At 60.7% G+C, this 21,680-nt stretch overlaps 4 protein-coding genes across 8 annotated transcripts; 3 read left to right on the top strand and 1 right to left on the bottom strand.

Annotated features, from left to right (window-relative positions):
- Positions 1-442: 442 nt before the first annotated feature.
- Positions 443-3,687, top strand: LOC127036995 (P3 protein-like). Its single transcript, XM_050928295.1, has 2 exons — positions 443-521; positions 1,626-3,687. Exon 2 carries the CDS (start codon positions 1,745-1,747, stop codon positions 3,041-3,043), a length of 1,299 nt encoding a protein of 432 aa, XP_050784252.1. The 5' UTR covers positions 443-521; positions 1,626-1,744; the 3' UTR covers positions 3,044-3,687.
- Positions 3,688-4,379: 692 nt separating this feature from the next.
- Positions 4,380-6,843, top strand: LOC127036998 (ubiquitin-like protein 4A). The gene is given in 5 exon segments (XM_050928306.1): positions 4,380-4,613; positions 4,616-4,666; positions 5,187-5,292; positions 6,055-6,260; positions 6,545-6,843. Coding segments are annotated over 5 exon segments (693 nt in total). The 5' UTR covers positions 4,380-4,394; the 3' UTR covers positions 6,656-6,843.
- An 825-nt stretch (positions 6,844-7,668) lies between these two features.
- LOC127036366 (EKC/KEOPS complex subunit LAGE3-like) lies at positions 7,669-9,277 on the top strand. Its single transcript, XM_050927166.1, has 3 exons — positions 7,669-7,786; positions 8,490-8,618; positions 8,834-9,277. The coding sequence occupies exons 1-3, from the start codon at positions 7,749-7,751 to the stop codon at positions 8,946-8,948; spliced, it is 282 nt and encodes a 93-aa protein (XP_050783123.1). The 5' UTR covers positions 7,669-7,748; the 3' UTR covers positions 8,949-9,277.
- A 3,490-nt stretch (positions 9,278-12,767) lies between these two features.
- On the bottom strand, positions 12,768-21,004 carry LOC127037195 (dynamin-1-like protein). 5 transcript variants are annotated; one of them, XM_050928722.1, is made up of 18 exons: positions 20,949-21,004; positions 20,534-20,717; positions 20,254-20,404; positions 19,880-19,926; positions 19,498-19,569; positions 19,165-19,251; positions 18,666-18,828; positions 17,802-17,922; positions 17,407-17,538; positions 16,904-17,110; positions 16,574-16,694; positions 15,684-15,839; positions 14,812-14,901; positions 13,883-13,987; positions 13,627-13,767; positions 13,340-13,449; positions 13,075-13,234; positions 12,768-13,006 (listed from the first exon to the last, which is right to left on the bottom strand). In XM_050928722.1, the coding sequence occupies exons 1-18, from the start codon at positions 20,975-20,977 to the stop codon at positions 12,950-12,952; spliced, it is 2,133 nt and encodes a 710-aa protein (XP_050784679.1). In that variant the 5' UTR covers positions 20,978-21,004; the 3' UTR covers positions 12,768-12,949. The 5 variants fall into 5 exon arrangements, with proteins under 5 accessions (XP_050784679.1, XP_050784681.1, XP_050784683.1 ...); XM_050928724.1 differs by lacking the exon at positions 14,812-14,901; XM_050928726.1 differs by lacking the exon at positions 17,407-17,538.
- Positions 21,005-21,680: the final 676 nt, after the last annotated feature.

The following is a 21,680-nucleotide window of genomic DNA, read 5'->3' as shown; positions in this document are numbered from 1 at the left end:
CCGTAGTGTCACGTGACAGCACTAGGGCACCCGCGCATGGTGTCACGTGACGGCGGCCGGGGGGGGGCTACCATAGTGTCACATGACAGCACTAGGGCACCCGAGCATGGTGTCACGTGACAGCCCCTAGGGTACCCGAGCATGGTGTCACGTGTCAGCGGCCGGGGACCCACGCGCGGTGTAAACCCCCCTTCACCAATGCGTGGAGAAGAACGTTGCGTGTGAAGCGGGCACCAATCAGGCGTTCTGCCAATCAGCGCTCCGGGTATCCCCAGCTCCACCAATCAGAGTACAGGAGATGGCAGCGTTCCAGCCAGTCACAGTACAGCGAGTCCTTAGTCCCTGTCCTTAACGTACTTCCGGCCCCCAGGCCCCGCCCCCTTGGTGCGCACTCACTTCCGTGGTGGGTGGGACCATTGTGAGATCATGTCTCGTGGGCGGGGCCGCGGCTGTGACGCAAAAGAAGGGGGGGACCGAAGGGAGACGGGCGCAGCCGAGTCGAGTGGGGTTGCCGGTGCCAGGTGCGGAGGAAGGGGGGAGGGGCTGGGGACCGGGGGGGAGGTAGCAGGAGGGAGAGGGGCCAGGGGGGAGGTAGCAGGAGGGGGAGGGCCGGGGGCTGGAGACCGGAGGGGGGAGGTAACAGGAGGGGGAGGGGTGGGCGAGGGGCCAAGGGGCTGGGGACCGGGGGGGAGGTAGCAGGGGGGGAGGGGTGGGAGAGAGGCCAGGGGGGAGGTAGCAGGAAGGGGACGGGTGGGAGAGGGGCCAGGGGGCTGGGGACCGGAAGGGGGAGGTAGCAGGAGCGGGGTGGGAGAGGGGGCTGGGGACCGGAGGGGGGTAGGTAGCAGGAGGGGGGTGGGAGAGGTGGTGGGGGCACCGAGCAGGAAGCAGGAGGGGGATGGAGATAAGTGCTGGGGGCTAGTGAGGGTTATGGGGGCTGGGACCTGGAATGGGGAGTTGTTTGGGGGCAGGGGTAGGGGGGTTGCATCCCTTTGCTGGTAGGGCTGGGGGTGGTCGCACTGGGGAGCTGCAGGGTCAGGGGTCCAGCTAGGATTCAGAGTGTGGGGTATTGCAGGGATTAGCAGGAGGGGTGGGCGGGTCAGAGGGCAGGGGCCTGCCTGGAGCTGGAGAGGGGAGGCCTGGGGCTGGGTCCTGGAGGAGTTTGACCTCTCTCCCCATACCCTTGCGTGACCTCTGATCCTACGGGGTGGAGCACCATTTAGGGACTGCCCCACCCATGTGTGCCTTGTTGATGGAGGGTGCAAGGTGTGGGTGGTATCAGGGAGGGGGGTGTGCAGGGGGGCTATCCATGGGGAGAGGGATGCATATGGGTTGTCTTGAGGGGGTGTCTGTTATCGGCTTCTCTACTTGTCTCTTACTAACTTTGATAGCACAACTGAAGAGAGAGGGAATGGCCACCCCTGCCCCACAACCCCTGCCCCATAATCCCTGCCCCATCCCTGCCCCATGCATTCACCCCACAGCCTGGCTCTGGGCTGCCCCTTCTCCCAGTCCAGCTTGGCCAGTTCCCTGCTCCAGGGTGGGCAGCCAGGAGCTGGCAGCCTCGACCAAGACCCCTCCCACCCCCTCAGGCTCCTCCTCTCACCCTCTCCCATTCCCTCCCCCAGGTTGGCGGGGACACCCGGCGACAGAGCGGAGAGGCCACCCATGCGTCCTGGCTGAGGGACGTCCCCATGTGCCGGAGCCGCCAGAGACCAGGTGCCTGTGGGCCGTGAGAGCCCCTGGCATGGCACAGGTCCTGCCACTCCTGCTGCTGCTGCTGGGCTGCTGGGCCCAGCTGGCCAGGGGGCAGCAGGCTGGCAGGTACCTGAGCATGGGCGACGGCAGCACCCTGGAATTCGACTTCCCTGAGAGGAGCCGGGGCATCATGGTAGTGTCCAGCCACTACCCGGGCGCCAACAGGACGGCGGGTGGTACCCAGCTTAGCGCTGCCTCACTTGCGCCCACCGTGCTGACGGTGGAGAACGTCAGCACCCTGTGCTGCGGGGCGGGGGGTTTTGTGGTGGCCATCCGCTCGGGCCTGGCTGGGCTGGCGCCACTCCAGCTGCGCCTGCTGGACCAGCACCAACTGGTGGAGGAGCGGGGCGAGTTCCGGGTGCGGGTGCTGCCGGGCGAGGAGCCGGAGCACCCAGGGCTGGGCCACTTCTCGGAGAACCCGCTGCTCTACGCCCTCCTGCCCCTCATCTTCATCAACAAGTGTGCCTTCGGCTGCAAGGTGGAGCTGGAGGCACTACGGGACCTGGCACGCCAGCCCCAGCCCGTCCTCCTGGGCATCCTGGGCCAGTTCGTTGCCATGCCCCTCTATGGCTACCTCATGTCACTGGCCTTTGCCCTGCCCAAGGCGTTGGCACTAGGGCTGGTCGTCACCTGCTCCTCCCCGGGTGGGGGTGGCGGGTACCTCTACAGCCTCCTGCTGGGCGGGGACGTCACCCTGGCCATCTCCATGACGCTGCTGTCCACGGTGGCGGCTGCCGGGCTGATGCCGCTCTCCTCAGCACTCTACGGGCGGTTGCTGAGCGCCCACCAGAGCCTGCACGTGCCCTTCGCCAAGATCCTGGCCACGCTACTCTTCATTGCAGTACCCATCTCGGCCGGCTTGCTGGTGAAGTGCAAGCTGCCCCGGGTCGCCCGCCTGCTGCTGCTGCTTATCAAGCCCTTCAGCTTCGCCCTCATCCTGGGTGGGCTCTTCATGGCCTACCACATGGGGGCGTTCATTCTGGCAGACGTGCACTCCCCTGTGGTGCTGGCTGGGCTGAGTGTGCCCCTTTTTGGCCTCCTTCTGGGCTACCTCCTGGCCGCCTGCCTTCGGCTGCCGGGCCCACACCGCCGGACGGTTAGCATCGAAGTGGGAGTGCAGAACAGCCTGCTGGCCCTGGCGGTCCTGCAGCTCTCCTTCCACCGCCGGCAGGCTGACTACGCCTCCCAGGCCCCCTTCGTGGTGGCGCTGAGCAGCACGGCCGAGATGCTACTGCTCGTGCTGGGTCATCTTCTCTATAAGAAGCTGCGGCCGCCAGACAGCCCCTGAGCATCCCCTGCTGGAGGCAGCTGCAAAGGGTGCTGTGCTTCTCCAGCCGCTGAGAGCCTACTGCCTGGGGCGCAGAGATGGGAGAATTCAGGGACCTGCTGTAGAAGGGACTCTGGGCCTAGGGCCCTTCCCTGCGGGGACAATTGGAAGCCAAAACCTTCACATTGGGCCCCCAAACACCCAGCCTTATTTTTATACGATGTATTTTCTATGCTGCTGGCAGTGGCCCCCCAGGGTGTGGGGCCTGGGCTGTTTACAGGAGGGGGGAACAGCCCCCCTCCCACAGCGTGACAGTTCGAATAAAGGAAAGAGAGCAACACAGTTTTGCATGGAGCTGTTACTGGTGTGGGGGAGAAGCAAAGGAGGGGGCTGTAGGCAGCTGGGCTCCCTTTGCTCAGCTGGGACAGGCACAACCCAGCTGCCACCCTGAGAGCAAACATGGGTCCTGACCCCAATGCAGGCTGCTCTGTGCCTGACCCCTGGCATGGAGAGTGGGAAAGCCAGGGGCCCATGCCAGGCTGCCTTCCTGGCCCCTCTCTGCTGTGCAACTTCTAAGTCTAATGCCTCTCCCCACCACACCCTCATGGCAACAAGGAAATGGGGAAACTTGGTGGTCTGCCCACTTCCTTATTCCTGCTGTGATGTGGGGAGCCTAGGTCTGGGCTGGCAGGGGCTGCGGGTCGGGAGTGGGGGGCACCGGCAGGGCCAGGCTAGTGGGGGCTGCGGGTCGGGAGTGGGGGGCACCGGCAGGGCCGGGCTGGCAGGGGCTGCGGGTCGGGAGTGAGGGGCACCGGCAGGGCCGGGCTAGGAGGGGCTGCGGGTCGGGAGTGTGGGGCACCGGCAGGGCCGGGCTAGGAGGGGCTGCGGGTCGGGAGTGAGGGGCACCGGCAGGGCCGGGCTGGCAGGGGCTGCGGGTCGGGAGTGGGGGGCACCGGCAGGGCCGGGCTGGCAGGGGCTGCGGGTCGGGAGTGAGGGGCACCGGCAGGGCCGGGCTAGGAGGGGCTGCGGGTCGGGAGTGTGGGGCACCGGCAGGGCCGGGCTAGGAGGGGCTGCGGGTCGGGAGTGAGGGGCACCGGCAGGGCCGGGCTAGAAGGGGCTGCGGGTCGGGAGTGGGGGGCACCGGCAGGGCCGGGCTAGGAGGGGCTGCGGGTCGGGAGTGTGGGGCACCGGCAGGGCCGGGCTAGGAGGGGCTGCGGGTCGGGAGTGAGGGGCACCGGCAGGGCCGGGCTGTCAGGGGCTGCGGGTCGGGAGTTGGGGGCACCGGCAGGGCTGGGGGAAGGGGCAGGGGCAGCCCCCACAGCGTCTCTATGGTATGATGTTTCCCCCAGTCTTCCCGCCCCCTTTGGGCTCTATGGTTACGGTCACTCTGGGCACCGGTGCCCTCAGACTCTATGGCATCACACCGGCCGCTCTATCTGCGTACTCACGCACTCTATGGCCTCCTTCCGCCTGGTCTAGCGGGCCCTCTTACAACTCTATGCTGCCTGGCGGCGGCCGCTCTATTCCGATGTCCTCCCGGGTGTCTATGGTGCCGTTAAAGGGGCCGCTCCGGGGCTGCGCGGCCGCGATCCCGCGATGCTGCTCACGGTGAAGGCGCTGCAGGGCCGGGGCTGCAGCCTGCAGGTGCGCGGGGGCTGTGCCCGTGCCCGGGGTTGTTGTGCTTGGGGGTGGGGGCTGTGTCCATGGCGGGGGGGGGGTTGTGTTCGGGGTGGGGGCTGTGCCCATGGCGGGGGGGTTGTGCTGGGGGTGGGGGCTGTGTTCGGGGTGGGGGCTGTGCCCATGGCGGGGGGGCTGTGCTGGGGGTGGTGGTTGTGCCATTGGTGGGGGGGGCTGTGCCCGGGGGGGGGCCCCTCTGCCTGCGTCTCCACCCTGGGGGGGAAACGGGGGGGGGGAGGCGGGGGCGGGTCTGGGAGCGATGCTGGGTGGGAAGATCCAGGGAGGGTGGATGGGGAGCACAGGTGGGGGCAGGGGTGTTGAATGAGGTAGGTTCCTGGCAGGTGCCGGGATTGTAAGATGGGGAGGGTTTGTGGAGGAGGTTCCTGGGGGATGGATGGGGGGCACTAGTGTGTGTGGTTTGGCAGTCCTGGGGTGGGGTGTAGCTCCCTACTCCAGCCTTTCCTCCCCCGCTCCCCAATTTCCCCAGGTCTCTCCAGATGAGCGCGTCAGCACCCTGAAGCGCCTGGTCTCAGAGAAATTGAACGTCCCAGTCTCTCAGCAGCGGCTGCTTTTCAAGGGCAAGGCCCTGGCAGGTGGGTGCCTGCTCCCGGGGCACACGAGTCTGCAGACAGGCAGCCCTCAGAGAGGCACGACTGCTCCCCATATGTCTTGTTACCCTGAAATGTCATGACAATGCACCAGCCATTTCATTGCCCACCCGCTTCATCTAATCTCATGCACTGAGGCTGCCTCTGGGGTGGGACAGGTGGAGTTTATATGGGGACTCTTCACCCGGTGCCAAGATGCGGGGAGTCAAGTATCAGAGGGGTAGCCGTGTTAGTCTGTATCCACAAAAACAACGTCGAGTACAGTGGCGCCTTAAAGACTAACAGATTCATTTGGGCATAAGCTTTCGTGGATAAAAAGTTTTTACCCACGAAAGCTTATGCCCAGATAAATCTGTTAGTCTTTAAGGTGCCACCGGACTCCTTATTGTGTTTGAAGTTGCAGGGAGCTGGTTACATGGAGACTCAGGACTGGGTCTTGCCCAGTACTGAGACGCAGGCCCTCTGGGGTGGAGCAGGGGGTGTTTATACCAGGACCCCTCGGCCAGTGCTGAGACATGCCTGCCCCCCCCCCCCCAACCTGTGGCAGGGCACAGGGGCTGGTTACCCAGGAACCCTTCACCCGGTGCTGAGACGCAGCCCCTCTGGGGTGGGGTAAGAGTTGTAATGCTCCATAACTTCTGTTTTTCAGTGGTGTGGGGGGTGCCTTTATCTTGAGGTCTCACAGTCCCAGGGGCCCCTGTGAGCTGGGGGGAACAAGAGCTCATGGCCCCTCTGCCACCCCCACAGATGAGCACCGGCTCTCGGACTATTCCATTGGCCCAGAGTCCAAGCTGAACTTGGTAATCAAGCCGCCGGAGAAGGCTTCCCCCGAGGAGCTGGGACACAGGGGACCCCCGCCACCATTCTCGACCATCTGGCACCCGCTGGGCCAGGTCCTGGCACGGCACTTCAGCACGGCCGATGCGGAGAAGGTGCTAGAGCAGCTGCAGAAGGTGATGCCCGGAGTCCTGGTGCGGAGGGAGCTGTAGGCTGGGGGGATTCCTGGATGGGTCATTGCATCCGTGAAACCCATGTGGCACCAGGATGTGGCGCCTCTGGGGTGGGGCTGGTTATCGAGGGACCCAGCACTGAGATGTGGCCCCTCTGGGGTGGGACGCAGGGGCTGGTTATCTGGGGACCCAGCACCAATGGTGGGGCAGGGGGCTACAGGGATCCCAGTGCCCCCCCTTCCCCTCCACCCTGGGGGTTGCCGTGCTAAGCCTCCCTCTCCCTCCAGGATTACGAGCGGAGCCTTCGCCTTCTGAGCCTGGACGATATTGAGCGGCTGGCCACGCGGCTGCTGCACCCGGAGGTGGCTGATGCGATGGAGATGGGATTCCTGGACTAGTGCCCAGACAGCCGTGGGCCCAGGGGGAAGACTTCAGCCTGGCTGTCCCTGCACTTGGAACAAGGAGCCTGCAGGCAGGGCCCAGTATGGGGCTTGGGGTCCCTCTGCCCCCTCCTGACACCTCTGAACTGCTGCTAAGGTGCCTGTGTGTGTCTCCCATTCTCCATTAAAGATGATGGTGGGTGTGAGAGCTGCCCAGCTCTGCCTGATGTGTTAACTGGGGTGGGGCAGGGGGCTGGTTATACAGAGACCAGGGATGAAGCCACCTCTAGGGTAGGCCAGGGGGCTGGTTATCTGGGGCCACCTCCGGGGTGGGGGTAGGGGCCAGTTATCTGGGCATCCCTTGCCTGGTGCTGAGACATACCCCTTCTGGGCCTGGGCAGGGGCCAGTTACTCAGGGACCCCTTGCCCAGCGTCGGGACAGAGCCCCTCTGGTGTAGGGTATGGGGCTGGTTATGCCGGGGCCCCTCACCTGGTGACCCCCACCTCTGTCCCCATGGGGGCAACGGTGTCCTCTAAGTCTTTGGGCCCCTCCCCCCCATATCACCCCCTGCTGAGGGTGAAGAAGGGAGAAGCTAAAAGCAGCAAAGAATCCTGTGGCACCTTATAGAGTAACAGACGTTTTGGAGCAGGAGCTTTCGTGGGTGAATCCCCACTTTGTCAGATGCATGTAGTGGAAAGAGGAGGAAGCTGTTTTTCAGCCAGGCTGATGCAGGAGGTAAATTTGCCCTGCAGACCGTGGGGGTGGGGGTGGGAATATGGGGAATAGGGCTGGGATCTGGGAGGGGGGTGCTGCTGAAGGCCCCTGTGATTGGCGTGTGACTGTCCCAGTCCCAGAGGAGGTTCTGGTGCAGTGGCCTCTGCCCCCCTGCCAGGGGCTCCGGGGTACCGCCCTGCAGGGGTGGGGGAAGGGCAGTGGATGCGGGGGGGGTCTCAGCTGGGGGTCGCTGTGCAGGGCGGGGGGGTCCCTGCAGGAGGGTCTCAGGGAGGGCGAGTTCCGGGTGGGGGCGGGGAGGGATTGACGTGTGCAAGGGCGGGGCCTGGCCGCAAAACTCCGCCCCCTTGCGGCACGTGGGGCGGAGCCGTGGCCGAGATGGAAGAAGCTGGAGCAGCCGCGACTGCGCTGGGCTTGTATCCGTGCGGCGAGTAGGCGCCGAAGGGGGGGGGGCTGGAGGGGCTGGGGGTGCAGAAGGGGCTGGGGGTGGTGAGGGGGCTGTGGGCAGAGCTGGGGGTGCAGAAGGGGCTGGGGGTGGTGAGGGGGCTGTGGGCAGGGCTGGGGGTGCAGAAGGGGCTGGGGGGTGAAGGGGCTGTGGGCAGGGCTGGGGGTGCAGAAGGGGCTGGGGGTGGTGAGGGGGCTGTGGGCAGAGCTGGGGGTGCAGAAGGGGCTGGGGGTGGTGAAGGGGCTGTGGGCAGGGCTGGGGGTGCAGAAGGGGCTGGGGGGTGAAGGGGCTGTGGGCAGGGCTGGGGGTGCAGAAGGGGCTGGGGGTGGTGAGGGGGCTGTGGGCAGAGCTGGGGGTGCAGAAGGGGCTGGGGGGTGAAGGGGCTGTGGGCAGGGCTGGGGGTGCAGAAGGGGCTGGGGGGTGAAGGGGCTGTGGGCAGGGCTGGGGGTGCAGAAGAGGCTGGGGGTGATGAGGGGGCTGTGGGCAGAGCTGGGGGTGCAGAAGGGGTTGGGAGGATTTGGGGAGGTGATGAGGCTGTGGGGATATCAGGGGCCCGTGGGGGGTCTCTGGGAGAGGGGGCTGCGGAGGGTCTCCCCCATGGAACTGGCCATGTCTCTCACCTGCCCCCCCCAGTTTTTTCCCACTCTCTTTTTCCTTAACCCTCCCCCCCCCAGCACCTTGAGCATCCCATTTCCATCCCCCCTGGAGGCCCAAATCGCTCATGGCTCCCTGGCCCCCGACCCTGAGCCCCGCAAGGGGGGGATCAGCAAAGAACTGACGGTGACTGAGAACTTCCTGCATGTGTGAGTGAGCCCCCCCACGGAGACCAACCCTCACTAGGGGCTGCAGGTTGGGAGTAAAGGGCACCAGCAGGGCTGGGGGGGGTGTCAGGGTGGGGCTAGTAGGGTCTGCAGGTCAGGAGTGAGGGGCACCGGCAGGTCTGTGGGTCATGAGGGGTACTGGCTAAGCTGGGTTTAGCGGGGGCTTCCTCCCACCTCACCCCATGTCCTCCTACCAGGCACTGGAAAGCAGATGAGGCCCGGATCCTGCGTGTTTCCATCAGCTCCTTCCTGGACCATCTCTCCCTGGTGATAGAGACCATGGAGATGTTCGGGCCACCGGTACCCCGCTAGCACCTGCCCTCTGACACCTCTGGGGAGCCAGGGGAGGGGCAAGAGGCTGGGACAACATCCTCTCGGCCCCCGTTGACTTGGAGATGCTGGAGCTCGTGCTGCTGGGGGTGCAGACCAGGCATCAGCTGGACTGTCCTGGCAGGGGCGGGGGACAGAGACTGTCCCTGCATCTGGCCAGCACCTTGGACTGGTTTCAGCTCTGAGACTAGATGAGCCAGGGGTGGAGGGTGCACAATGCTGGGGGGGTTGTGGAACTCTGTGCAGGGGGCTCTGTATAGACACCCCCCCCCATGTTGTGATGAACTCTGCAATGAATGCTGCAGTGGAAACCCCTGCCTGTCTGAATATAAGCAGGAAAAAGACCCTCCCCTCCCCAGGCTGCGATCCACCCCTTGGAGCTACCCCCACTGGAACCTCCCCCAGCACAGCCTGCTGGGATCAGCCTTCTCCCAGGACCCCACCATATACAGCCTCCCTCTCAGGAACTCTCCCCTCCCTTTGGTTAATGAGCCCTGCTGCCCCCTATGCAGCCCTCCCTGGGATCCTCCTTCTGCCCAACATGGGAGATGGGACCCTCCCAAAGACCCACAAACAGCATCTCCCAGAATCCATCTCTGCAGCCTCCCTACCTCCCCCAATGGGACGTGTCTCTCATGCTGGCAGGTGAAGAGTTAACAGGCAGCTGAGTGGTCCAATTAACCCATCCTGGAGAGGGGTGGAAGGCAGCTAATTAAGGATGAGCAGCAGCTGGGGAGGTGCAGGCTTGGCTCCTATAAAGGACGAGGGTGCACTGGCTGGAAAACAGAGAGAGAGGGTTGTGCTGGACCCCCCCCCCCCCCCCGCTGTGTGTTTCTATACTGCTGGAAAGCCCCCTTCCATCAGTGCAGTCTGCTGTGAGGTCATTCTAGTGTGGTCTGTCCCATAGACACCTCAGTGGCCAGGGTTGTAGGGTGGGCCCCTGAGGGAGGGACAAGGAATTGGGGTGACCTTAATGAAGGTGGGGCTAATTTCACAATTAATTTTATATTTTTATTTTTAAAAACAAATGTATTTAATTACAAAAAAATCTCCCTTGTTTAGTTAAAAATATGACCCTTCCCTATTTTGTAGACCCTCCCTGGGGGGGATGTAGATGCCTGCAGCGTTGGGGGCAGCTGAGTGGGTTTTTTGTTAATGCCAGGGGGACGTAAATGCTGGAAGTGCTCCTGGTGACTCCAGCCTGCAATGTTCTGTTGCCCCCCATCCACTGGAATTGACGTCCCAGCACTGAAGTGGGGCAGGCTGCACAGGGAACGCTGGCAGAGTCCCTGCCTGAGAGCTGGTATTTGAGACAGGTGTCAGAGCGATTCCTACCTGTGCCGACAGGGGAGATTTCCCATCGGCATAGGTAATCCAGCTCTCCGAGAGGCTATAGCCAGGCTGATGGAAGAATTCTTCCATCTACTTAGTGCTGTTTACACCAGGGGTGAGTCAGTGTTGCTGCATCTCTCAGGTTTTTCACATTGTGGCTGGTATGCGCCGACACGCGTGCCCGCCCCACCCGCGGGACGCTGACGGGCAGCTCAGCTGTTAACACCTGCGTAGGATGGCCCACCCACTAGCTCTGAGGACTGACTCCGCTGAGCGCCAGTGCAAAGCAAAGGGGGGTGCGCCAGTCACGGTCCGGAACCCGGAGAGAGGAGAAGCAACGGGCTGCACCGCATCGCATCTGAGCTGCAGGCTGTTTGGGGCCATAATCTGCCCGAGGTTTGTACGTGGGGCCCGTGTCTGTTGGGAGCCGCCGGCGCAGCATGGGGTCAGCCAGGTCACGCGGATATTTGCTGAGGTGGGGCGAGGCCCTGGGGCCAGAGACCCCCGAGCTCCTAGGACGTTCCTGGGGCTGCTCCTGCGGGCGGCGCTCGGGGGGTTGAAGTAGCTGCTGGTTCCTTAAGCGCTGCGGTGACAGCGGCCGCAATTCAGCCCGCGGGCAGCGATCCTGAGGGCCCGGCCGCCTAGTGAGGGGCAAGGAGCAGCCGGAGCTGGAGAGAGAAGCCCGGTGCTGGCGGCTGAGCAGCGGCTGCAGGGCGCGGAGGGGCCGCCGGGCTGAGCGGAAAGACGCTCCCCGCCCCCCGGGTCCCTGTCGGCGGACCGAGAGGGAAACTGGGGGCGGGGGTGGTTCCGAGCCGGGCGCAGCCGCTGTCCCGGCTCCTGCTTCAATCCGTGGCGGGTTCAGCAGCTGGTGAGTCGGTGCGCAGAGCCCCCCCCAGCGGGACACCGGGGGGTGGGTCATGGGGACTCTGCTACCGGGGGGGCCACGCAGCGGGACCAGGAGCCGGAGCCCCCCGGCTGAGAACAGGCCATGGACCCGGCAGGGGGGCGCTAGGGAGGACCGGCCGCTTCCCGGGCTCCCGCGGAATGACCGGACGAGGCGCTGCCCGAGTCGCGCATACGCGGGGCGGGGCAAGGAGGCTGCCAATGGCGCGGCGCGGGCGGGGGATAAAGCCGGGGGCGGCCCCCGCGGGGAGAGCGGCGGCGGCTGCCGCCTCCGGAGCAAGGAGAGGGGAGAAGGGGGCTGCCGGGCGGGACCTGGGAATCTCCCTGCTGCCAGCCACCTCCACCCCCACAGACTTAACTTTCCTTATCCTCCACATCACGCATGATTTCATAGAGCTCTGTCATTGCCCCCCCTTTGAAGAGTTCTGGCCTCTTCAATCTCTCCAGAGGCTGCTAACAGGGAGTTTGGAAGGGGGGGTCCCTTGTCAGTCCTACCTCTTCCCCTTTAGTCCCCTTAAAACCTATAATCCAAACCATCTTCCATAAACCCCTTTCTTTAAACCACCCTTTCATTAACTAGGACACAATGCAGGCAGAAACCCAGCAGCAGAGTGCTCAGAGATTACATACAGACTTTGGAGGCCAGGGTGGCAGAACTGGAGGAGCTAAGAGAGGTATGTTGATGAGGCTTTCTGGGACACTGTAGAATTGTCCCACCTCTGCTCAGACAGCCCCTGTGCTGTTGAGGAGGAAGAAAGCTTCCCATAGCTGGGACCCTCCTTCCAGATTTGCCTCTCCTGGGGGAGGGAACTCCAGTTGCTAGGAAAAGGCAGGTGTTAGTAATGGGAGATTTGATCATTAGAAACATAGATAGCTGGGTTTGTGATGACCAGCAGAACATCAATGGTGTAGAGAGGAGGGGGTTTATGTTCACTAGGAACTGGGGAAACTTTTGGGATGGGGGGGAGCCTATACAGGAGAGATGGGCTCCACCTAAACCGAAGTGGAACCAGACTGCTGGCACTAAACATTCAAAAGGTTGTAGAGCGGTTTTTAAAGTAGGAGATGGGGGAAAGCCGACTGCTGCAGAGGAGCAGGTGGAGCTTCAGTCTTCATGGATCTGAGGAACTGGATTTCCAGAAAGCCTTTGCCAAGGTCCCTCATCAAAGGCTCTTATGTAAGTAGAACTGGTTAAAAGGCAGCTAGGACCCATCCTATTCAATCTATTCATCAATGAAATTAATAGGTAGCAGCTTTCGAAGGCTGGGACTATGACTGTAACACCCCCCTCCCCCGCCTTCTCATCACTCTTGAAGAGGAAGAGATGCTTCCCAAGCACTCAGACTGATGAGGGGGAGTGGATGGGGAAGCAGTGAGGAGCTATGACAGGGCATGGAATTTGCGAAGCAATGTTGTGAACCCCCATTTGATTCTGCCCTGCTTCTTCATTATTAGATTCCTTATCAAACTCCCTCTGGGGCAGCTGGCATTGGCCATCAGTGAATTCTTTAGGCAGAAGGTGTCACCCCAGGTAACAATCCTAAGCCAGCTCTTTGCACAAACAAGTTTTATTCCATAACACCAACCCACCATCGGAGCGGCTCAGATACACAGGCAGCAAAGAACAGGGGGAGGGGTGTGTGTGGTGTCTCTGCCACTCCAGACATCCACATAGGTCAGCAGGGGTATTTGTAGCACCAAGTGAGTGAGTCAGAGCCCAGGGCTTGGTTTGTAGGCACAATCTCCCCTCACCAGAGTTGCGTTTCCCGGATCTCAGAGATGGTCTGGCTGGCTCGCTGCAAGGCCTGATGGGAGACAGAAGTCATTAGCACAGGTAGGGGGGCAGAGAGACACCCCCCCCCCATTCCCTCACCTGGAGCAGCCCAGCAGCCTCCTTGCGCTGCTGTGCCATGTCCTCTGACTCTGTGAGCAGCATGTCCAGCAGCTGCTGCTTGTATAGCTGTCCAACCAGCTGGCTCTGCAGATGGTCCTTGACATAGTTCACCAGGAAATGCATGACCGTCTTGGGGACGCTGTGGAGGAGGGGTACCCATCTTGAGCCTCTTCAACTCCTCATGGCCCATAAGGGTCCAGGAGAGGGGCTGCAGCCTCACACCCTTATCCCCACCACATCTTACCTGTCCTGGATGCTTTTGCGCACAATGAGGAAATACGATTTGATGAGTCTGCGGATCACCTCACAATCCTGCTGCTCCCGCTGGCTCAGCTTCCGTGTGGCCGGCATGGGCTGTAGGAACAAGGGAAATGGCGGGTGGGGGAAAGCCAGGAATTCTCCAACAAGGAGATGGGTCAAAGCAACTTTGGGGCAGTTCTCTGGCCTGTGGGTCTTGCAGGGTGTGTGTGTCAGACTAGATGATCAAAATACCTCACCATCACCTGCCTGTGTGGGAAGGGGGTAACTCACTGTGTCCAGCAGATTGACAGCATGGGAGCGACTGGGGCTGGAATACATGGGCTGGGTGTTCCCCTTAGGCTTCTCTTCCATGCCAGCATTCTCCACTTTGTCACTCTTCCAACACCGGATCCCCTCTGCAGGGGGGTCATTCTGGGGAGAGCAGAGACCAGCTGGCCACCATGTCATGAGGGGTGACACTGGTGTCCAGTGGAGGAAAGGGGTGGAAGAGGCTCAGCAGTGGGACACAGGAGCAGAGAGGCATTACCTTGCTGCTGCTGCTGCTGACAGAGGCAGACACCAGTGCTGTGTCGATGAAGTCTGGGTGCTTGGTGTTGATATAGGCGAGCTCGATTGCAACCAGATTATGAACCTGCATGGGAGAGAGATGGGATGGGGCCTGAGCTTTGAAAACAAAACAATATTTAATTTAGGGTATTATAAGCTTAGTCCTTAACACAAGTTGCCAGAATTGTAATGGATTTTAATCAAAAGCAGTACATGCTTGCTGCTGACATCTTAAAAGGACATCAAACCATGGAAGTGAAACCCTGTAAAATCTCAGACTGGAAGAGGGAAACAACTAGCAGATCTTGTCCTCTTAGAATCATAGAATGCCAGGGTTGGAAGGGACCTCAGCAGGTCATCTAGTCCAACCCCCTGCTCAAAGCAGGACCAATCAAACCATCTCTCAGTTAGTTTTCAATGCAAAACATGTTTTGCTTGACATTTGTTCTTCTGGACTCAGCACATATTCCATTAAAAATGCCCAGAAACAGCATTTAATTGTTTGTATTAATTATCTAGTAAATAAAAATGCATCATTTTCTAATATCAGAAAATTAAACTGAATAAATGTAGGGTCAGCTACATACTAGTTTAAATAAATGTGTATAGATTAGTGTATCCACCTGCTTTGCAGAAAGAAGCACCACACTTAGTGTAAAGACTATATTTAGCTGCAAATTAAAATGGTTATCAACCAGTGAGAATCCACCTTTTAAGTTATTTTCCTAAAAAGTACAAATGCAAAATATGATTAAAGTGGGTGATTTTTAAAGTGCATTTTCCCACTTGCTGATTTAAATCCAATCAATCTGCCCTAGGACAAAGACTTCAACCTCAACACCCATATCAGCCCCTACCCTGCATGGATCCCAGATGTCCCATAGCAGCCCCCTCTCCCTGAGGTGTTACCATCTCATTGGTGATGGGCAGCCTCTGCCGCAGGACGCCTGTCACCACCTCCACAATAGCTTCATGCAGTTTGGGGAAGCGCAACAGCTCCTGGCACAGAGGGAGGAGAGATAAGATCTTGGAAATGTTGAAACTTCAAAAGATGGCTACTGAGATGTGCTGGACACAAATGGGCCCACAGCTTAGCTAGAGACTGCTCCAGCTGTGTTTGATGACTACAGGCCAGAGGTCTGCTTGGGCCCACTTTTAAAGCCCAATCTGGCCCTGAACCCAACACTTCCCCAGCAAGCGTGGCAGTGCTTTTCACAGCCTGACACTTGTAGTCAGGCCCTGGTGGATTTGGGTCCCGTTGCAGGGCTCTGTGGCAGATCCTGGGACAGGTAAAAGTACCACCTTGGACAGGCAGGGTCCAAGTAAAAAAAAGTAGTTACACCACCTGATTGCATGCTGTGTTATTTTACTTTCAGAGCCCACGGGGGGGTCAGGGAATCCAACACCACATGCGCAGCACACAGGTTACAGGGCAGGAGTCACAGAACCCCTCACTGGTCCAGGTGGACCCCCCCCCCCCCCAAATCATCACACACACCCCAAGGGGATTGCACAGACTGGGTCAGAGCAGGCCTGAGAGGCCCAGGAGATAGAGAAGGGTCTTTGGTATCAAGGATGAGTGTAACCCAGAAACAGACATGAGACCGTAACCAGGGGGCAAAGCCAGCAGGCACTTCACTGTAATGCTTTTATCTGAGATGAATGCACTGTGCAGCAGGGAAAGCTGGATGGGCTCTGCTAGCCTCGGCAGAGCCCCTTGGGGAAAACGTGGGGCAAGCTACAGGCACTGGCCTAAGGTCAGACACCCCCCTGGGGGGCACCTGTGTGTTGTAGGTGGAGCAGTGCTGAATGATGCGCTGCAGCTCCTCGTGCACCAGTTCCACACAGCGCAGGCTAGGGTCCTCCAGACGCTTGATCTGTCGTTTCACCAGAAGCTCGAAGGAGACCTCAGGCACAAAGAGGGCGGGACGGGGGCCCTGAGGGGTAGGCAGGGACCCCATCAGAGTAGTGGCTTCTCCAGTGGGGAGAGAGAGACACCCCCACCCAGCCTCATCCCATTCTCCACTCCCGTGAGGCACAGAAAGCCAGGAGGGGGCTAGTCAGTCCCAGGCAGCCACAGCGAGATGGGACTGAAGGTGTCGTGGGGTGGGCACATCCCACTCCAGGGGACTGGGAGGGGGGCAAATACACACACTCACCCCGCAGCCCACTATGGTCTGTTACCCCCCCCGTCATGGCTCGGTACCATCCCCAATGTGGTACGTATGGGGGAGGGGTCCCTACCATGTGGAGTCAGGTGGTGTTCCCGTACCATGCAGGGCTGGGGCATGGTTGGTAAGGGGCACCATGGGGGGCTGGCAGCCACAGAGGCAGGGGTGCTCAGGCTCCAGCAAAGAAAGGAGGACAGAAGGGGCAGGCTGGTACGGGCCAAGCCAGGGGCTAGCCTTCCAAAGCCAGCTCTTCACATGCTGCCCATGGCTTTGCAGTCTCCTCTGTATCATTAACAACAGTTTACGAGGACAGTGGATGGCATTTGCCATGGTGCTGGGCAGGCCAAGGTCTCTGGGTACCAAACCTCGCATCGCACTGTTTAATGTGGGACAGTGACTGGACCATGGGAACATCTGTGGCCCATTTATTCCACCTAAATTAATAGAACAGGGGCTGGTGGAAGGGGCACTGCCCAGGGGAGCCCGGAGGGGTACCATACCGTGGCATTGCGAATGGCTGTCAGGATGTCCAGCATCGTGAGCCCAGCCAGTGGGTCGATGGACTCCAATGTTCGGCCGAACGTCTCGTGGAAGATGTAGCACATGCGGGCACCCCCGCAGCTGGGGGGATGGCGGGGTGGGGGGGAAGAGACACAGAAGGGTTCAGAGAATAGAAACAGTAGCCAAAGCACAGCCCCCCCTCCAAAAATGGCCACACACCCCTGCCTCTCAGCACCACCACCCTCATGCCCCGAGCTCTCAGCTCCCAGGTATCTGCACTGCAGTTCCTGCCCTTGAGGGGGCAGGTCCGCCTCCCCGCCAGCACTCACAGCTCTGAGGTCTCAATGTTCCGGGCCGTGCCCTCGATGGTGTGGCAGTATTCGGTGGCAAACTTGGTGATGATCTGCAGCAGCGTGGCATTCTTGTCCTCGATGGGCTGCCCATAGCTCTGCAGCACTGACTGATACTGGGCCGTCAGCACATTCACCCGGGTTTTCAGCTCCGGCAGGCAATCCCGGATGTGGTGCATCAGCAGCCTGGGGCAAGGCACAGGAATGAGTCCGTCTAACCTAGCCTCCCGGCTCCTGAATTTCCAGGGAATCATTCTGGCACCCAGTGCTGACAGCCAGGGCTCAACTCCTCCGCTGGGGTGACTCCAGGGTCTCCTGCCACCATGTGCTACCCTGCTCCTCCTGCTGTCCCCCCCCGCTCCTGGGTCTGCCAGGGCAGCACACACCCCTCCATCCTTTCCCTTCTCTGCCCCCTCCACAGCCCTAGTCCTCTGGCCTCAGTGCCCCTTGCCAGGGAGAGCAGAGCTCCAGCTGGCACCCACCGGTTGAGGGTCTTGGCCAGGTGCCGGGTGCCGTTGCGGTTGGCCAGCGATGGGTATCGTTTCTGCAGGAAGCCCTGCTCGTCCTGCAGTGACTCAGTGATGCTCTTCTGAGTGTTGATGTCATGCTGGCTCCTGGGAGGGGCGGGACAGAGTCATTGTCTGTCCCCACTCCCCCCCCCGCCCGAGTCCATGCTGGTGGGGAACATTGGGTTTGCTACCCCCTGCAGCCCCTCCAATCCCCCAAACTCCAGCACAGTGCCCCCATCCCACCACCAAAGACTTTCTCCACAGCCCTCCACCCCCCACAATTCCAGCCCCTCCCACCCCTCAGACGATCCACAGCCCCTCCATCGGCTCTGTGCAGCCCCCCTGGACTCCACCACCCTCCTGCCCACCTGTTCACCACCCCAATGATGCCCAGTTTGACGGGGATGACCCGGCCCATCAGAACATCCATGGCATCTGTCCCAGCGTCCATCAGGTCCAGCTTGGTGACCACGGCCAGTGTGCGGCGTCCTGCAGGAGGGGAGAGGGTAGGGATGATCAGGCAGGCCCAGGCTCAGAGACGGAGACCTAGGCCCAGGCTACACTTACCCACCTAGTGATGTGGGTCAGGGTGTGAAACCCCCCAGGGCAGACGCTGCTGTGCTGGCAGACCAGTGTTTCTGGCACTAGGTGGCATTCCTACAGCACCAGCAAAGCCCCTCAATTGGGTACCCGTGTCTGGGCCGGCACAGCCGCTGCAGCCCACACAGTGCAGCCAGGGCAGGAGGCAGACCCCCAGGAGGTTTTGGAGCAGCAGGGCAGGGGATTCAGTCGACACAGACTCTGACCTAAGCCTGGCTTTTCTTCTCTAGCCTGGACCCTCCGATCCCAGACTGCAGGGGACGAACAAACGTCAGCGGGTTTTGCTATGGCCACCCCGCGTCTCTCCCGGTCCCTGCTGCCTGCAGCACTCCTGTCAGGGCTGAAGTCTCTGCTAGGGACCCAAACTCCCCTAGAGTGGTGGACAGCCACAGAGAGGAACAGGGGGGCTGGAGCCCAAGGGACTTATAGGGGAACAAAGCAAGAGCCTCGCACATTAAAAGGGGCGCACTCCCTAAAGAGAGTCTGTGAAGGCTGCAGCATCAAACACCCAGTAAATCCACTGCATCCCCCTCACCACCTGCCTCCACTCCCCTCATGCAGGGCTCACAGCCCACCAGCTCTCAGCCCCACCCATGCCCTGGGTCCCTTGGGGGAGTCCCTCACATCAGTACCATCGGGGTCAACATCCCGGGCCAGCTTGAGCGCCTCAGAGGTGGCCATGTCGGTGTTGGCAGCTGTCACAGCCAGGATCAGGCAGTTCGGATTGGAAACGTAGGATAGGATCATCTCCCGCACCAGGCCCTCAATGTCGGGGGGCTGGTCCCCTACAGGCACCTTGAGAGGGGAGAAGAGTGAGTGCAGACTCCTGCCAGACAAGATACAGGGGAGCTCGGACTGCTGGGTTCTCTCACCAGCTCTGAGATGACAGCAGGGGCTGATGATTAGATCAGGAGGGGCTGGGAGCCAGGACTCATGGTTACAGACACCGACTGGCTGAGGGTCCATAGTCGGGAAGGTCCCCCAGTGATAAAAGGAATAAGCCGGATTTTGGAAATATCCCCCTAGCGGCAGCTTTGGCAGACACCCACAGTGGGGCATTACCCCTCCCCACCCCATCCAAGGACCCCTCCCCATTCCATCCCCCAACACCATGGGGCACCCGCCTCTCACCTTGGTGATCCCCGGTAGGTCGACCAGTGTCAGGTTCAGGACATGTGGGGAGTAGATCTTCAGATACAGGGGCTCCAGACTGATCCCCTGCAGGGCAATAACCAACAGAGTTATAGCAGAGGGGGCTGGGAGCCAGGTCTCCTGGGTTCTCTCCCCAGCTCTGGGAGGGTGGGGGGGGGCGGTGGGTCAGAGCGCGGGGGGGCTGGGGGCCAGGACTCCCCAGCTCTGGGAGGGAGAGTGGGGTCTGGTGGGTTACAGTAGTGGGAGGCTGGGATCAGGACTCCTGGTTTCACACACAAACACTGAGGAGGATTTGTCAGAGGTGTTCATTACCTTGTTGGTTCCTGTTGTCCTCTCGGTCTCAGTCTCGATCTCCTGCCGGATCTCATCGAAGTCGGTGAAGGTCTGAGAGGGGACAGAGAGGCAGGGCTGGCCCTGAGACACACTCCATGGCCCCTGGTAACACTTCCCTCTGCCCTGAAGCTGACAGTATGTGGAGAGGGGGCATGCAATGACCCACAGCCAGGATGGGCAAGGGAGGCTGCCCCCCACCTCCAGCAAAGGACAGGGATGGGTGCTGGGAATATCACCTCCATTACTCCTTGACAGACAGGTCAGGGAGGGGCATCCTCCACCCCTCTGATTACCATCATTCCCCACAAGACCCAGACAGGGGTTGAGGGGGCCACCCCCAGATCCTGAGCAGGGCCCCTACCTTGTGCTTGCAATGCAGGAAGGTCGCCCACTCCTCGGCCTGGGTACCTGTAGGGAGAGCCAATTTGGGGTCACTCTCAGCCCCCCAGGGTGTGGACAGGGCTTCAGGGGCTTGCACAGCTCCACTCCAAGCAGCTGTTTCAGACCCTGGCTCCCCATAGGAACCACTGGCTTCAACCCACAGACACAGGCTCCCCAGCAGCAGGGAGAGAGGGAGTCACAGTGACCCAGACATCTCATGGTCTCACCACCTCAGCCCTTGGGGTCTCTACCCTCAAGCTCCCAGAGCAGGGAGGGGGTGGGGGGCCTCCCAGTGAATGGTATTGTCCCCCTCAGCCCAGGGAGAGCCCACCTTGGCTCCCAGCACCCCCTTACTTGTTTCCCCACTGGCTGCATGTTGCCGCTCCTCCAGAAATGGCACATTCACCAGCTGCAGGACCAGGGGCCGCCGGGTAACAATGCCTGAGCCCCGGGGCAGGAAGTCGCGACCCACAATGCTCTCCAGAACCGAGCTCTTCCCACTGCTCTGTGAGGAGGGGAGAAACGGGGTTAAGGCTGGAGGGGACAGGAGGGTGAGGGGCAGCCAGACGGGGTGGCAGAGGGAGAAGAGGAGCCTGGGGCTTCAGAGAATAGAGGGTGTTGGCGGGGGTCTCACCTGGACCCCAGTGGGGCAGCTGGATCCCCCCAGGAAGGGAGAAATTGGAGTCTCACCTGGGCCCCAATCACCACGATCTGGGGCAGCTGGATCACCTCGGCCCCCACCGTGTTGAAAATCTCCTGCAGTTTGTTGATAACAGGGATCAGAGTCTCCATGGCAGGGCTGGGTGCGGGGCTTCTCCCTACAAGGGAGACATGGGGCACCCCCTCAAATCAACCGGGAGCCAGTATAGCCCCGCAGCCAAAAATAGAACCCAGGTGTCCGGGCTCCCCCCGCCCCCCACAGACACGGAGCGGACCCAGGCGTCCGGGCTCCCCCCGCCCCCCCACAGACACGGAGCGGACCCAGGCGTCCGGGCTCCCCCACAGACACGGAGAGGACCCAGGCGTCCGGCAAGAGTTCGCTCTGCTACCTGCTCTCAGGCCCCGGCTCCAGCCCCATTCACTCCCCAACCTGGAAGCACCGCCCCGCCCCGCCCCTCTCCGCTCCCTATTGGTCCGAACCCCATGAGTCCCATTGTTATTTGCGGAGGGGCCATCAATCACTGCTCAATGCCCTCCCTCTAATTCCATAGCAGGAGAGCGGCTCCGCGAGAGGGCAGAGACTGGAGGGTTATTGGCTCGTTCTCGCACCAATCAGCGGGGCCATGGTCTCCGTGGCGGCCATGTTAGAAAGGGGCAAAGTGAGGGCAACATTGACCACATAGGGCGGTCTCTAGGCAAAAGAATAAATGGACTCAAATCTGACATCAGAAGTTATAACATTCAAAAACTAGGAGGAGACACTTCAATCTCCCTGGTCACTCTCTAACAGGCCTAAAAGTGGCCATTCTTCAACAGAAAAACTTCAGAACCAGACTCCAAGGTGAAAGTGCAGAACTGGAATTAATTCGCAAACTGGACACCATCAGATTAGGCCTGAATAAAGACTGGGAGTGCTTGGGCCATTACCCCCTACAGTTACTTACACCTTCTTGTCAACTGTTTGAAATGGGCCACTCTCATTACCACTACAAAAGTGATTTTTTCCTCCCTTGGTAGTCCCCTGTTAATTGAATTGTCTCATTAGACTGACCTCTCACTTGGTAAGGCAACTTCCATCTTTTCATGTATTTATACCTTCTCCTGTATTTTCCACTGCATGC

Source organism: Gopherus flavomarginatus, chromosome 18, assembly GCF_025201925.1.
Source record: "Gopherus flavomarginatus isolate rGopFla2 chromosome 18, rGopFla2.mat.asm, whole genome shotgun sequence".
Taxonomy (NCBI): domain Eukaryota; kingdom Metazoa; phylum Chordata; order Testudines; family Testudinidae; genus Gopherus; species Gopherus flavomarginatus.
The sequence above is the reverse complement of the archived record's forward strand: the minus strand, read 5'-3'. Positions and strand labels throughout refer to the sequence as shown.